Source organism: Aquarana catesbeiana, linkage group LG01 (assembly GCF_042186555.1).
Source record: "Aquarana catesbeiana isolate 2022-GZ linkage group LG01, ASM4218655v1, whole genome shotgun sequence".
NCBI lineage: Eukaryota > Metazoa > Chordata > Amphibia > Anura > Ranidae > Aquarana > Aquarana catesbeiana.
Window position 1 is genome coordinate 945,977,256 of NC_133324.1, and position 14,033 is coordinate 945,991,288.

Genomic DNA, 14,033 nt, shown 5'->3' on the forward strand with positions numbered 1-14,033 from the left:
TTTTTTATAACCTAACCCTGCTTGAAACTTCTCCACAACTTTATCTTTGACCTGTCTGGTCTGTTCCTTGGCCTTCATGATGCTTTTGTTCACTAGGCTTCTCTAGCAAACCACTGAGGGCTTGACAGAACAGCTGTATTTATACTGAGATTAAATTACACACAGGTGGACTCTATTTAGGTGACTTCTGAAGGCAATTGGTTCCACTAGGTTTTAATTGGGGGTATCAGAGTAAAGGGGGCTGAATACAAATACACACCACACGTTTCACATATTTATTTGTAAAAAAAAAATGTTGAAAACCATTTATCATTTTCCTTCCAATTCACTACATATTTGGTTGTAACATGACAAAATGTGGAAGGGGTGTAAATACTTTTTCAAGGCACTGTATCTACAGTATCTATCTGTCTATCTGTCTATCTATCATTCTGTCTATCTATCATTCTGTCTATCTATCATTCCTGTCTATCTATCATTCCTGTCTATCTATCATTCCTGTCTATCTATCATATCTGTCTATCTATCATATCTGTCTATCTAGGCTTAGTACAAATATTATTTTCCAGGTGATGGAGGAAACATGAATCTTGTGAAGAAATATCTGGCCCGATGCTGCTATGTTCTGGGGTGGGCGCAGTCGCTGGCATTTCCGTTTTGCATATACTTCTTGTATTTCTCTGTGTGTAAGTAGAACTTTCAACTTTCCACAAGGGATGTGGGAACAATTTCAGTTGATGGGTGAAATGTAATTAAAGGCTTACTTCGACCAGAACCCCTTTTTCTAGTATTGGATAGAGTGGCACATGGCTGGAATTTCCCATTTTAAGTGCTTCCTGTGTACCCATAAAGGAGACTTATCCCTCTTCCTGTTCTGTCTACTATACATGGTTCATTTTCTTTTGTTTAACCAGCTGGTTGAATGAAAAAAAAATGATCTTCTTCCCCCATCCATACATACAATGTGGATGGGGGAATCCCTGCTGCTGTGATATTGTAGGGAACATTCCCCACCGTCAGAATACAATGATCAGTGTCTCCAGCTATAGCCGGCGGTGCTGATTGTTTGGGGAAAAAACAGACAGGCTGGTTGTACGCAAGTTGATGGGTAGATGTGTACAACCAGCCTGCCCATACATGGTTCTAAATTTGGCCAGTCCCTGCTGAAGCTGCTGAATTGTAAACTATATATGGCCAACTGAAAGTGGTGGTAAACCTCAGATATGAACAAAGCATATCCCTCTATAGTGTGTACTTGTCACAGTCCAGAGCACTGAGTGTCATTTCTGTCTGCTGCCTCCTTCCTCTGCTATCAGCATGAGTCACTTCTGACAAGTTTTCCTGACACCAAGAGAAACATGGTGACAGGGGAGGGAGCTCCAGCTGATTGATAGCCTCAGCTCTGTTCCTGTGTGAACGGGGGTTGTGTCCCTTCCCTCCAATCAGCTCTCAGAACTCTCCACACTGAGTGTAACATCAGCTCCCCGCCCCCTGCTTTACAGACCTGAGAGGTCCTGTGTAAATTCTGCACTTTGAGAGGATTTAGGGCAGGGATATGCAATTAGCGGACTTTCAGCTGTTGTAGAACTACAAGTCCCATGAGGCATATCAAGACTCTGACAGCCACAAGCATGACACCCAGAGGCAGAGGCATGATGGGACTTGTAGTTTTGCAACAGCTGGAGGTCCGCTAATTGCATATCCCTGATTTAGGGGAAAGATTGCTGCAGATAAACAGGTACAACTTACGTAGGAGGATTTGTTTCATCTCTGTGTATCCCCTGAGACCAGTCACTTCACTGGGTGTATGGAAGGGTTACCACAACTTTAATATTCATTAACTGGACAGGAAGTGAGGGGACCTCTTTCTCATGGGAACACAGATAGCAATGAAATCCTGGCCAAGGTTGTCACCCCATATGTTAGATTATTTTGTTTTTTTCCTAAACTAGCCCTATAGAGTGTTTGCAGATGTCTAAAAGGCTGGTAGTAGAGCTGCACGAATAATCGTTAAAAAAATCCTAATTCAACCCCCTCACGATCTTAATCCAGCATTTCCACAATTCTATGTAACAAGTGCAGAGCCTTTCTCTGCTCACAGCTGTCAAAAAAAAAAAAAAAAAAAAAAGCTGACAAAGTTTATCACAACATTGCTCAGCACTGAGAGATAAAAAGAAACATTGTATCATTCGGTTCTTTTAGTGATCAAAGAGATGAACTTCGGTCTGCAAATGAGGTCATTTTTAAACACTTAACCACTTTAGCCCCGGAAGGTTTTACCCCCTTTATGACCAGGCCATTTTTTGCGATACGGCACTGCGTCGCTTTAACTGACAATTGCGCGGTCGTACGACGCTGTACCCAAAATTGATGTCTTTTTTTTTCCCAAAAAAATTGAGCTTTCTTTTGGTGGTATTTAATCACCTCTGCGGTTTTTATTTTTTGAGCTATAGACAAGAAAAGAGCGACAATTTTGAAAAAAAAACCCAAAACAATATTTTTTAACTTCTTTCTGCTATAAAACACCTACAATAAAATAAAAAAAAAAAAGAGTTTCTTGATCAATTTAGGCCAATATGTATTCTGCTACATGTGTTTGGTAAAAGAAAAACCCAATAAGCGTATATTGATTGGTTTGCACAAAAGTTATCGCCTCTACAAACGATGGGATATTTTTCTGGCCTTTTTTTTTTTTTTTTTTTTTTTTTTTTTTAACTAGCAATGGAGGCGATCAGAGATTTATAGCAGGACTGCGACATTGCGGCGGACAAATCTGACACCTATCCGACACTTTTAACACTTTTTTGGGAACCAGTGACACTAGACATGTGCACTGCTGAAAAATGTGTTCGTTTTCATTTCATTCATTTTTTTTGGGGGGGGGGGGGGGGTTTCGGGTCATTCATTATGATCGCAATTCATAAATTCATAAATTCGAAAATCTGAAAATAAGAAAGAAAATCTGAAAATTCTAAAGAATAACTAATATTAATTAACTATTTAAATTATAGGTATTGGAATTTCTTTTTAAATCTGGCTGTTAGTGAACGTAGCGAATACGAATTTATCGGAAGTTACAAAATATCCGAAATAACGAATGCCGCATCTAAACAAATGGAAGGGAACAAATCAATAGTATATAATAATAATAATAATAATAATAAAGTTTTTATTATTACTGTTATTTATTATTAATTTGTTACGTTCCATTTGTTTAGATGCGGCATTCGTTATTTCAGATAATTCGTAACTTCCGATAAATTCGTATTCGCTACGTTCACTAACAGCCAGATTTGAGAGGAAATACCAATTCCAATACCTATAATTTAATAGTTAGTTAATAATAGTTAGTTATTCTTTAGAATTTTCAGATTTTCTTTCTTATTTTCAGATTTTTGCATTTATGAATTTAAGACTTGCGATCACAACGAATGACCCGAAGGAAAAAAAAAAACAAAAAAAACGAATGAAACGAAAACGAACACATTTTTCGGCAGTGCACGTGTCTAGTGTTACTGGTTCCCAAAAAAGTGTCAAAAGTGTCAGGTGTCAGATTTGTCCACCGCAATGTCGCAGTCCTGCTAAAAATCGCTGATCGCCTCCAGAAAAATCTGAAAATTCAAAAGAATAACTTTCTTATTTTCGGATTTTAGAATTTACGAATTTTCGAATATTCTGAAAAATTTGTTAAACGTGTTTTCGTTAATTCGGATATTTCCAAATTAACGAATTTGTTTAAATTCGTTAAACAAATTCGGAACTAAACTAATTGCACATATCTAAGTGACACTAATACAGTAATCAGTGCTAAAAATATGTACTGTCACTGTACTAATGACTCTGGCAGTGAAGGGGTTAACATCAGGGGCGATCATAGGGTTAACTGATTCCTTAGGGGGTGCTTGCTAACTGTGTGGGGGATGGACTGACTGGATGAACACAGAGATCGGTGTTTCTGCTTAGCAGGAACACAAGATCACTGTGTTCTTCCCTGTCAAAACGGGGATCTGCCTTGTTTAAGAGTTTGTGGATGGCCGGCGGACATCATGTCCACCGGACCCGCTGATTGGCGCCCCCCGCTGTCTATTTCACAAAATGTCATACAGATACGTTGTTTCGCGCAATAGAGCTGACCTGCTGCAGTATATGTACTGTGGCTGGTCGGCAAGTGATTAACCGCTTCAGCCCCAGAAGATTTTACCCCCTTCCTGACCAGAGCACTTTTTGCGATTCGGCACTGACAATTGCGCGGTCATGTGACGTTGTACCGAAAAAAAATTGAAGTCCTTTTTTTCCCACAAATAGAGCTTTCTTTTGGTGGTATTTGATCACCTCTGCGGTTTTTATTTTTTGTGCTATAAACAAAATAAAAGCGACAATTTTGAAAAAAAAGCAATATTTTTTGCTATAATAAATATCCCCAAAAATATATAAAAAGACTAATTTCTTTCTCAGTTTAGGCCGATATGTACAGTACCTGACTGCGAGAATGTGTTTTTTCCTTTCCCGATGAGCGACAAGCACTGCTGACAGTGTCTGGTGTTAATCATGAGGGGGAACACCGCGCCAAATTTTAAATAAAAACCAGGCATGGGTTCCCCCTCCAAGAGTAAACCAGGCCCTTAGGTCTGGTATGGATTTGAAGGGGAACCCCCTACACCGAAAAAACGGTGTGGGGGTCCCCCCCAGAATCCATACCAGACCCTTAACCGATCATGCAGCCCGGCCGGTCAGGAAGGGGGTGGGGACGAGCAAGTGCCCCCCCCCTTCTGAACCGTACCAGGCCGCATGCCCTCAACATGGGGGGTGGGTGCTTTGGGGCAGGGGGGCGCCCTGCGGCCCCCCCACCCCAAAGCACCTTGTCCCAATGTTGATGAGGACAAGGGCCTCTTCCCGACAACCCTGGCCGTTGGTTGTCGGGGTCTGCGGGCGGAGGGCTTATCGGATTCCGGGAGCCCCCCTTTAATAAGGGGGCCCCCAGATCCCGGCCCCCCCCACCCTATGTGAATGAGTATGGGGTACATCGTACCCCTACCCATTCACCTGGGGGAAAAAGTGTCAATAAAAAAAACACACTAGACAGGTTTTTAAAGTAATTTATTAGGTAGCTCCGGGGGTCTTTTTCCGACTTCTCCGCTCTCTCCGGCCTCTTCTCCCGGTGTCCGGTTCTTCTCCCGCGAAGTCGGAAGAGACCCCCAAAGTCGGAAGAAGAACCCCTGGAGCTGCCTAATAAATTACTTTAAAAACCTCAAAAAACAAAATAAGTGCAGCGCTGAAACTAAATATGAGTTGTATATCATACTAAAAATAACCATAAAGAGTGATTGACCCACCAAAAATAAATGAAGAAAAATATAAGAAATAAAAAACAAGTCTCCCATAGAAGACAAAGACAGATGTCTCACCATATACAACAAGTGAAAAAATAAAAAAATAAAAAATTATATGTAAGGAGGTGAATTAAGTCCCAGTTATAAACAATGCAAAAGCTCAAAAAAGTCCATAAACAAGGTGAGTTGATGACCAGAGTGCATATGTTCAGAGGAAATGTGACATAAGTGAGTCCAGCATCCAAAGAGATTTACACCCAAGTGAGATATGAGGCTCCTTACCAGCTCGAGGTGACCACCATAACAGTGGTCTCACCAGGCATTTGGGAAATTATCAGGTCACCCACAAACCTATGCCGATATTCACAGTTGTAAACGTGGTACTCAAAAGACAAAAACAAGAAAGGCTCCCATAGTGTAAAATTGCAATATAGTGTGGTTTATTGAGCTAAAGGATTGCACTTACAAGAATCTTATTCTCGGCCAATCCCCAGACGACGTCCTATCGTGACGAAACGCGTAGGGAGGAGCCTGTGACGCTGACGTCATTACGTTTTTCTCTGTGATTGATGGGACATACACAGTAAGCAGGCGGAAGCTCGTGGAGACGCCGCGATCCTTATGTTTGGCTACACGCTGTTAATGGATGAAGATGCTTGTAAGTGCAATCCTTTAGCTCAATAAACCACACTATATTGCAATTTTACACTATGGGAGCCTTTCTTGTTTTTGTCTTTTGAGTACCACGTTTACAACTGTGAATATCGGTATAGGTTTGTGGGTGACCTGATAATTTCCCAAATGCCTGGTGAGATCACTGTTATGGTGGTCACCTCGAGCTGGTAAGGAGCCTCATATCTCACTTGGGTGTGAATCACTTAGGATGATGGACTCACCTATGTCACATTTCCTCTGAACATATGCACTCTGGTCATCAACTCACCTTGTTTATGGACTTTTTTGAGTTTTTGCATTGTTTATAACTGGGACTTAATTCACCTCCTTACATATAATTTTTTATTTTTTTATTTTTTCACTTGTTGTATATGGTGAGACATCTGTCTTTGTCTTCTATGGGATACTTGTTTTTTATTTCTTATATTTTTCTTCATTTATTTTTGGTGGGTCAATCACTCTTTATGGTTATTTTTAGTATGATATACAACTCATATTTAGTTTCAGCGCTGCACTTATTTTGTTTTTTAATGTATTGGAGTTTAGTATTAGACTTTTAGTGCTGGCGGCTTTTACAACTCACTTTTCAATATACACTTTTCTAGCGCAGCATTAACCCTTTTTTGGGTTTTTTACTTTACTTTAAAAACCTGTTTAGTGTGTTTTTTTTATTGACACTTTTTCCCCCAAGTGAATGGTGAAGAGGGTGGGGGGGCCGGGATCTGGGGGCCCCCTTATTAAATTAAAGGGGGCTACCCGATTCTGATAAGCCCCCACCCGCAGACCCAGACAACCAATGGCTAGGGTTGTCGGGAAGAGGCCCTTGTCCTCATCAACATGGGGACAAGGTGCCTGGGGGTGGGGGGGGCCGCAGGCCGCCCTCCTGCCCCAAAGCACCCACCCCCCCATGTTGAGGGCATGCGGCCTGGTACGGTTAAGGAGGGGGGGGCGCTCGCTCGTCCCCACCCCCCTTCCTGATCAGCCGGGCTGCTTGCTTGGATAAGGGTCTGGTATGGATTTTGGGGGGAACCCCCACACCATTTTTTCGGCGTAGGGGGTTCCCCTTAAAATCCATACCAAACCTAAGGGCCTGGTATGCTCTTGGAGGGGGAACCTAGTCGTTTTTTAATTTAAAATTTGGCCGGTGTTCCCCCTCATGATTCAAACCAGACACCTGTCAGCAATGCTTGTCGTTCATCGGGAAAGGAAAAAACAGTTTTCCTTTCCCGATGAGCGAGCCAGCTCGGCGCTGGCTCCCGTGATGGGGCTCGCAGGTGTCAAATCTCGCCGATAACAGCGGCGAGATTGACACAATATCGCGGTCACCTACTGTATTCTTCTACATATTTTTGTTTAAAAAAATCACAATAAGCATATATTGATTGGTTTGCATAAAAGTTATCACAGTCTACAAAATAGGGGATAGATTTATGGCATTTTTATTATTTTTTTTTTTTAGTAATGGCGGCGATCTGCATTTTTTATCGTGACTGCGACATTGTGGCGGACACATTGGACACTATTTTGGAACCATTGACATACAGCGATCAGTGCTATAAAAATGCACTGATTACTGTGTAAATGACACTGGCAGGGAAGGGGTTAAACACTAGGGGCAATCAAGGGGTTGTGTGTGTCCTAGGGAGTGATTCTAACTGTGAGAGTATGGGCTCACTACAACATGACGGAGATCACTGCTCCTGATGACAGGGAGCAGTGATCTCTGTCCTGTCACTCGGCAGAACAGGGAAATCCCTAGTTTACAAAGGCATCTCCCCATTCTGCCACTCCGTGACATGATCGCCGGCCCCTGGCGAACAGCGAGTCCACGGGACCCGCAGGCACGGTCATGGAGTATGCGGCGGGCGCGCGCACACAATGGCGTGATTTAAAGGAGACGTACCTGTACTCCCATTTGCCCAGCTGACGTACATAGTCGTGCGCTGGTCGGCAAGTGATTTAGGACCAGGCCTTTTTCTGATATTTGTTGTTTGCAAATTAAAAATCAGTATTTGTTTGCTAGAAAATGACTTAGAACCCCCAAACATTATATATATATATATATATATATATATATATATATATATATATATATATTACATTTTTTAATTTTTTTTTTTTAGCAGAGACCCTAGAGAATAAAATGGCGGTCGTTGCAATATTTTATGTCACACTGTATTCGTGCCTTTCAAACGCAATTTTTTGGGAGAAAATATACTTCAATTAATAAAAATGAAAAAAAAAAACAGTAAAGCTAGCTGAAATTATTTGGTATAATGTAAAAGATTACGCAGAGAATGGTGATCTTTATCCTAAGCAAAAAAAAAAATGTATCCAAAATCGTGTAGCTCTAGCTGGTAGGCAGATTTTTGCTAACTTAAATCTTGGCCGGGTTCAGCAGCAATAAAAATACTAAAAGATCATCATCGTGATTTCTTAATCAATAGTCATGATATCTGTTTTCCAGACACGGCAAATGTCACTCTTTGGGCCCTGATTGCCTTCCCTCCAGTGCTTGTGATTTTGAAAATCGGGATCTTCATTCTATGGCGTAAGTACTGTATTTGTTTTAGGAACACTATTTTGGCACAATTATTTCTTTGTTTTATTAGACAAGGGGAGATCTTGTCATTTACCCTTACCTTCCTTTACCCTTGTCCATTCAGAAACTGTCTTGAATTATAGTCACAAAATACAAGATGTTCTGTGAATAGACAAGCGAAGATCCTATAGTTTATCCACCATTTCATCTTTCCTTGTCTATTCACAAATCGTCTTGAATTTTGCTTACAAGCTACTAGACATTCTCAGAATAGACAAGGGGGAGATCCTGTCATTTACCTTCCCTTGCTTCTTCTCTTCTCAATACAAATTATATTGAATTTGGTTCCCAAAATAGAAGAAGTTATCTTAATAGACAAAGCAAGGTCCTGCCATTTACCTTCCCTTCCCGCTACCCTATTCCATTCACAGAAAGCTTTATATTTTGTGAAAGATTACAAGGTGTTCTGTGACAAGGGTAGATCCTATTGTTTACCCTTCCTTTCCTCTTCTTTGGAATTATGTTCACAAAATACTAGAGTCTCTCTGAAGAGACAAGAGGAGATTCTATGGTTTACCTCCCCTTTCCTCTTCCCTTGTCAATTCACAAATCACCTTGAGCACTATTAACCGGATGTTCTCTTTGTTTTAGGAACACTATTTTGGTGTGTGAATAAGTTCTTCGTTAGACAAGGGAAGATCATGTCCTTTACCCTGGTCATTCTTTACCCTTGTCCAATCAAAAATTCTTGATTTCTGTTCACAAAATACAAGATGTTCTGTGAATAGATAAGGGAAGGTACTGGGATTTATCCTCCCTTTCATCTTTTCTTGTCTATTTACAAATCGCCTTGAATCCTATTGACAAGCTACTAGACATTCTCAGAATGCTATGGTTTACCCTCCCTTTCCTCTTCCCTTGTCAATTCATAAATCACCTTGAGCACTATTAACCGGATGTTCTCTTTGTTTGGCAGAGCAAATTATTTTTTTGTTCTATTAGACAAGGCAAGATCCTGTCAGTTACCCTTACCCTTGTCCACTCAGAAATTGCCTTTAATTCTGTTCACAAAGTACAAAACATTCTCTTAATACACAAGGAAAGATCCTGCCATTTATCCTCCCGTCCCTCTTCCCTTGTCCATTCACAGAAAGCTTTGTATTTTGTGAAAGATTAGAAGGTGTTCTGTGAATGGACATGGGTAGATCCTGTTGTTTAGCCTCCCTTTCCTCTTCTTTGGATTCTGTTCACAAAATACTGAAGAGACAAGAGGAGATTCTATGGTTTACCTTCCCTTTCCTCTTCCCCTGCCAATTCACAAATCATCTTGAGTACTGTTAACCAGATGTTCTCTTTGTTTTAGGAACACTATTTTGCTGTGATGAATAATTTCTTTGTTCTCTTTATAGACAAGGGGAGATTCTGTCAGTTACCCTTACCTTTCTTTACCCTTGTCCATTCACAAATTGTCATGAATTCTGTTCCCAATATAGACGACATTCTCTTAATAGACAAGGCAAGATCCTGTCATTTACCCTACCTTTCCTCTTCCCTTGTCCACTAAGAAATTGCCTTTAATTCTAATCACAAAATACAAAACATTCTCTTAAGAGACAAGGAAAGATCCTGCCATTTACCCTCCCTTCCCTCTTCCCTTGTCCATTCATAGAAATCTTTGTATTTTGTGAAAGAATACAAGGTGTTCTGCGAATGGATACAGGGAAAGGAAGGGTAAACGACCAGTCTCTCTTCAATATATGAGAGCCGCAATGCCAGAAGTTCAGGGCTGACAGTAATATCCAGTATGAATGATAACCATCGTTATAGAAAACGTATCTGTACTAGACATGTGCAATTCGTTTAGTTCCGAATTCGTTTTTTAACGAATTTTGACAAATACGTTAATTCCGAAATTTCCGAATTTTTCAATTTCCGAATTTTCAAATTTCGGAATTTCAGGAATTTGGAAATTCTAAAATTCTAAATTTAAGAAATTGGAAAATTCGGAAATTGGAAATGCAGAAATTCGGAAATTGGAAATTCCAAAATTTCGGAAATTCCAAAATGTGAAAATTTTAAAATTTGAAAATCCAAAAATAAGAATGAAAATCTGAAAATTCAAAAGAATGAAAATCTGAAAATTCAAAAGAATGAAAATCTGAAAATTCAAAAAACCCGAAAATCTGAAATAACTAACTAATAATAAATATTAAATTATAGGTATTGGAATTTCCTTTCAAAGTTGGCTGTTATTGAACGTAACGAGTACGAATTTATCCAAAGTTACGTATTATCTGAAATAACGAATGCCGCAGCTAAACAAATGGAACGACGTAACGATCTAATAATAATTAACAATAATAATAATAAAACCTTTTTATTATTATTATTTATTATTAATTTGTTCCATTCCATTTGTTTAGATGCGGCATTCGTTATTTCGGATAGATTGTAACTAAAGATAAATTTGTATTCGTTACATTCACAGCTAAATTTGAAAGAAAATTCCAATACCTATAATTTATTATTCATTATTAGTTAGTTATTTCGAATTTACTGATTTTCTTTCTTTTTTTCAGATTTTTCAAATTTCCGAAAAAAGCAAAAAAACAAATTTTTTGTCAGTGCACATGTCTAATCTATGCAGCAAACCTCTTGGAGTTCCACTTTAACATTTAATATCTTTATGTATTTTGTTGCTTAGGCTGGAAGAAAAGGAATGCTAACACGAGTGAAGAGTCCACATTGGATGCTGGAGGTCCGTTATGAAATGACATCAGTGGAGGAGGACTCGGAGGGTCAAAAGAAGAAAATCCTTATATTAGTCCACCTGAATCCCCCCCCCCCCCCCGGCATCTTACTGCAAGTTTCCTGTGCCCACCTACAGGATCCTCTTGTGTTCGGTGAGGGTCTCCAGACTCTCTTCCTCTGCATTCCCATAGCTGGTGAGAGGTTGCAGGTAGTGACGCATTGGGGAAAGTAGCCACTAGAGGGCCCTCTGGGAAATTTAAAGTGGATCTTCACCCCACCCCACCCCATTTCTTTTCTTTTTTGTACCCCTGCTTACCGGGTGGTGTGTTCTGCAAAGCTCACCCACCTAGCAGATCCGGCATTGTCCCACTGAGATCCTTTTGTCTTCTGCCACTGCTCGGTCCCATACCTTCATGTTCTTTGTGACGTTATCAGTGGCTGAGCCCGAAAGAACCGGTGGGCCTCCCGACTCCTAGACTCGCCCCCTCTCCTCCTTTGTGAATGAAGGATTAAATTTGCTGGAATATGTGATGTGCATATCCAAGAGGGCACAGCAAGCACTGTGTGGATCATTCGTCTAGGCCAGTGTTTCTCAACTCCAGTCCTCAAGGCGCCCCGACAGGTCATGTTTTCAGGATTTCCCTCAGATGAAACGACTGTGGTAATTACTAAGGCAGTGAAACTGATCAAATCACCTGTGCAAAATAATGGACAGCCTGAAAACATGACCTGCTGGTGCGTCTTGAGGACTGGAGTTGAGAAACACTGGTCTAGGCGAGTGACTTGCTTGAGGGGGGGGGGGGAGGCCAGAGACTTTACATAAAAGTTAAATAAGCAGAAAAAAGGGCCTATTTGTGTAGTGGAGGGGTGGAGAAGGTGTAACTTTATTTAATATCCATTATTCCAATGCTCCTCCTGCCCCCCTCCTCCCCATGCCTTGGCCTTTCATTTCCAGGACACAGCCCAGGACACAGATGTCACAAAACACCAAAAAAATCAAGACGAAATAAACCCAGGTCAATTGCTAAGTATGAAGATATTTTGCTTTACTTATTTAACTTTAATTTATTATTCTAACTTAATTTATGTTTATTTACATCTGTCATGTGGAGCCAGTAGAGTCTATACTGTCAACCCATGCTGGATGGCTTTAAAAGAGATTGCTCTCCTTTTGCTGCGGTTGTCTACCATCCAGCCTTATACATATATGTTTTGTGGCCTCTTACTCTTCCATTAGTGAATGGGAACAAGCCACCTCTGTTGCCTTCTCCTTGATAGCCATTGATCTTCTGTGGAGCTTGAGGTCTGGGTTGGGCTGAGACCCAACTGAGCCATTGTCTGACAGTCTGGACATCCAGTCATGTTCATATCTTTGACTGCCTCCATGTCCTTATTCCCTGATGAAGACTTTTTACAAGTTGAAACGCGTTGGATTGACTTGGTGGTTATTTTAATAATTCCACTTATCCCTGCAGTATATGTACATTGTAGAAATGGATTAAGGTGAGGACCTGTTGTCCAATAAAAGTTTTTCTACTTTTTATACACCAACTTGTAATTGTGTGATTTCTATTGCTGCAACAAAGTCCCATGGGAGATATCTTTTGTCAACTGTGCAGATCATTCGTCTAGGCGAGTGACTTGCTTGGGGAGGGCAGGCCGGAGACTTTACATAAAAAAGTTAAATAGGCAGAAAAAAGGGCCTATTTGTGTAGAGGAGGGGTGGAGAAGGGGCAGCTTTATTTAATATCCGTTATTTAATTCTCCTCCTGCCCCCCCTCCCCATGCCTTGGCCTTTAATCCCAGGACACAGATGTCACAAAACTCCAAAAAAAAGCGAGACTGTCCAGGAAAAACCCAGGTCAATTGCTACGTATGAAAATATTTTGTTTTACTTATTTAACTTTAATTTATTATTCTAACTTAATTTATGTTTATTTACTTCTGTCATTTGTTTTATTTTATATTTTGTTACCTTATAGCCCTTGACCTGGTAGACACTTGATGTAAACCCCACATTCTTACTGCCTTTTTTTTATATTTTTAGCTTTAGGAAAGGGTTTATGAGCTAAATGACTGTTGCCTTTTTACTGTATTTATTATAACTGTGAATTTTACATTTGTTAAATAAATACGCTTTTGAAAGATTTCAATTTTTGTTTTGTTTTTTGTGTTTTTTTTTAATGTTAACCCTCTTTTTCCAGCTAACCACTCTGTCCTCTGTTGCACTTGACTTCTGGAAGGTTTTACCCCCTTCATGACCAGGATTTTTATCTTTTTCTGCTATCCAGAACTGTGCTACTTTAACTGGCAATTGCACTGTCATTCAACAATGTACCCAAATTACATTTATATAATTTTATTCCACACAAATAGAGCTTTCTTTTGGTGGTATTTGATCACCACTGGGTTTTTCTTTTTTAGGGCTCACACCCCTACGTGTTGCGTCACAGCCACGTCACCACCTGTCAACACACACTTGGATCACTTTTCAGAGGAGCAGCCGTACTTGCTGCACTTGTGAATGAGCCCTTAGTTGCATTCATGAAGCGGCATGCTTAGGGCTCATTCAAACAAAGTTGGGGGTTGTAAAACAGCAGGATATAGATAATAGAAGTCTATAGCTAAGAGCAGCAAACCCGCAGAAAAGCTGCAGGTACACTGCACTGCACCCACGGTGTGGGTAAGCCACAGCACATCAGTGTGAAAGCAGCCCTATACTATTATGCCCGGTG

General features: G+C 40.3%; 1 protein-coding gene across 2 annotated transcripts in view; it reads left to right on the forward strand.

Annotated features, from left to right (window-relative positions):
- LOC141121233 (uncharacterized) overlaps positions 1–13,451 on the forward strand; it is a 77,933-nt gene extending 64,482 nt beyond the window's left edge. For both annotated transcript variants that reach the window (XM_073611070.1, XM_073611069.1), the window contains exons 7-9: positions 570–686; positions 8,473–8,556; positions 11,252–13,451. In XM_073611070.1, coding sequence (XP_073467171.1) covers positions 570–686; positions 8,473–8,556; positions 11,252–11,316 — 266 coding nt within the window. In that variant the 3' untranslated portion in view covers positions 11,317–13,451. The remainder of the gene's footprint in view (positions 1–569; positions 687–8,472; positions 8,557–11,251) is intronic.
- The last annotated feature ends 582 nt before the right edge of the window (positions 13,452–14,033 follow it).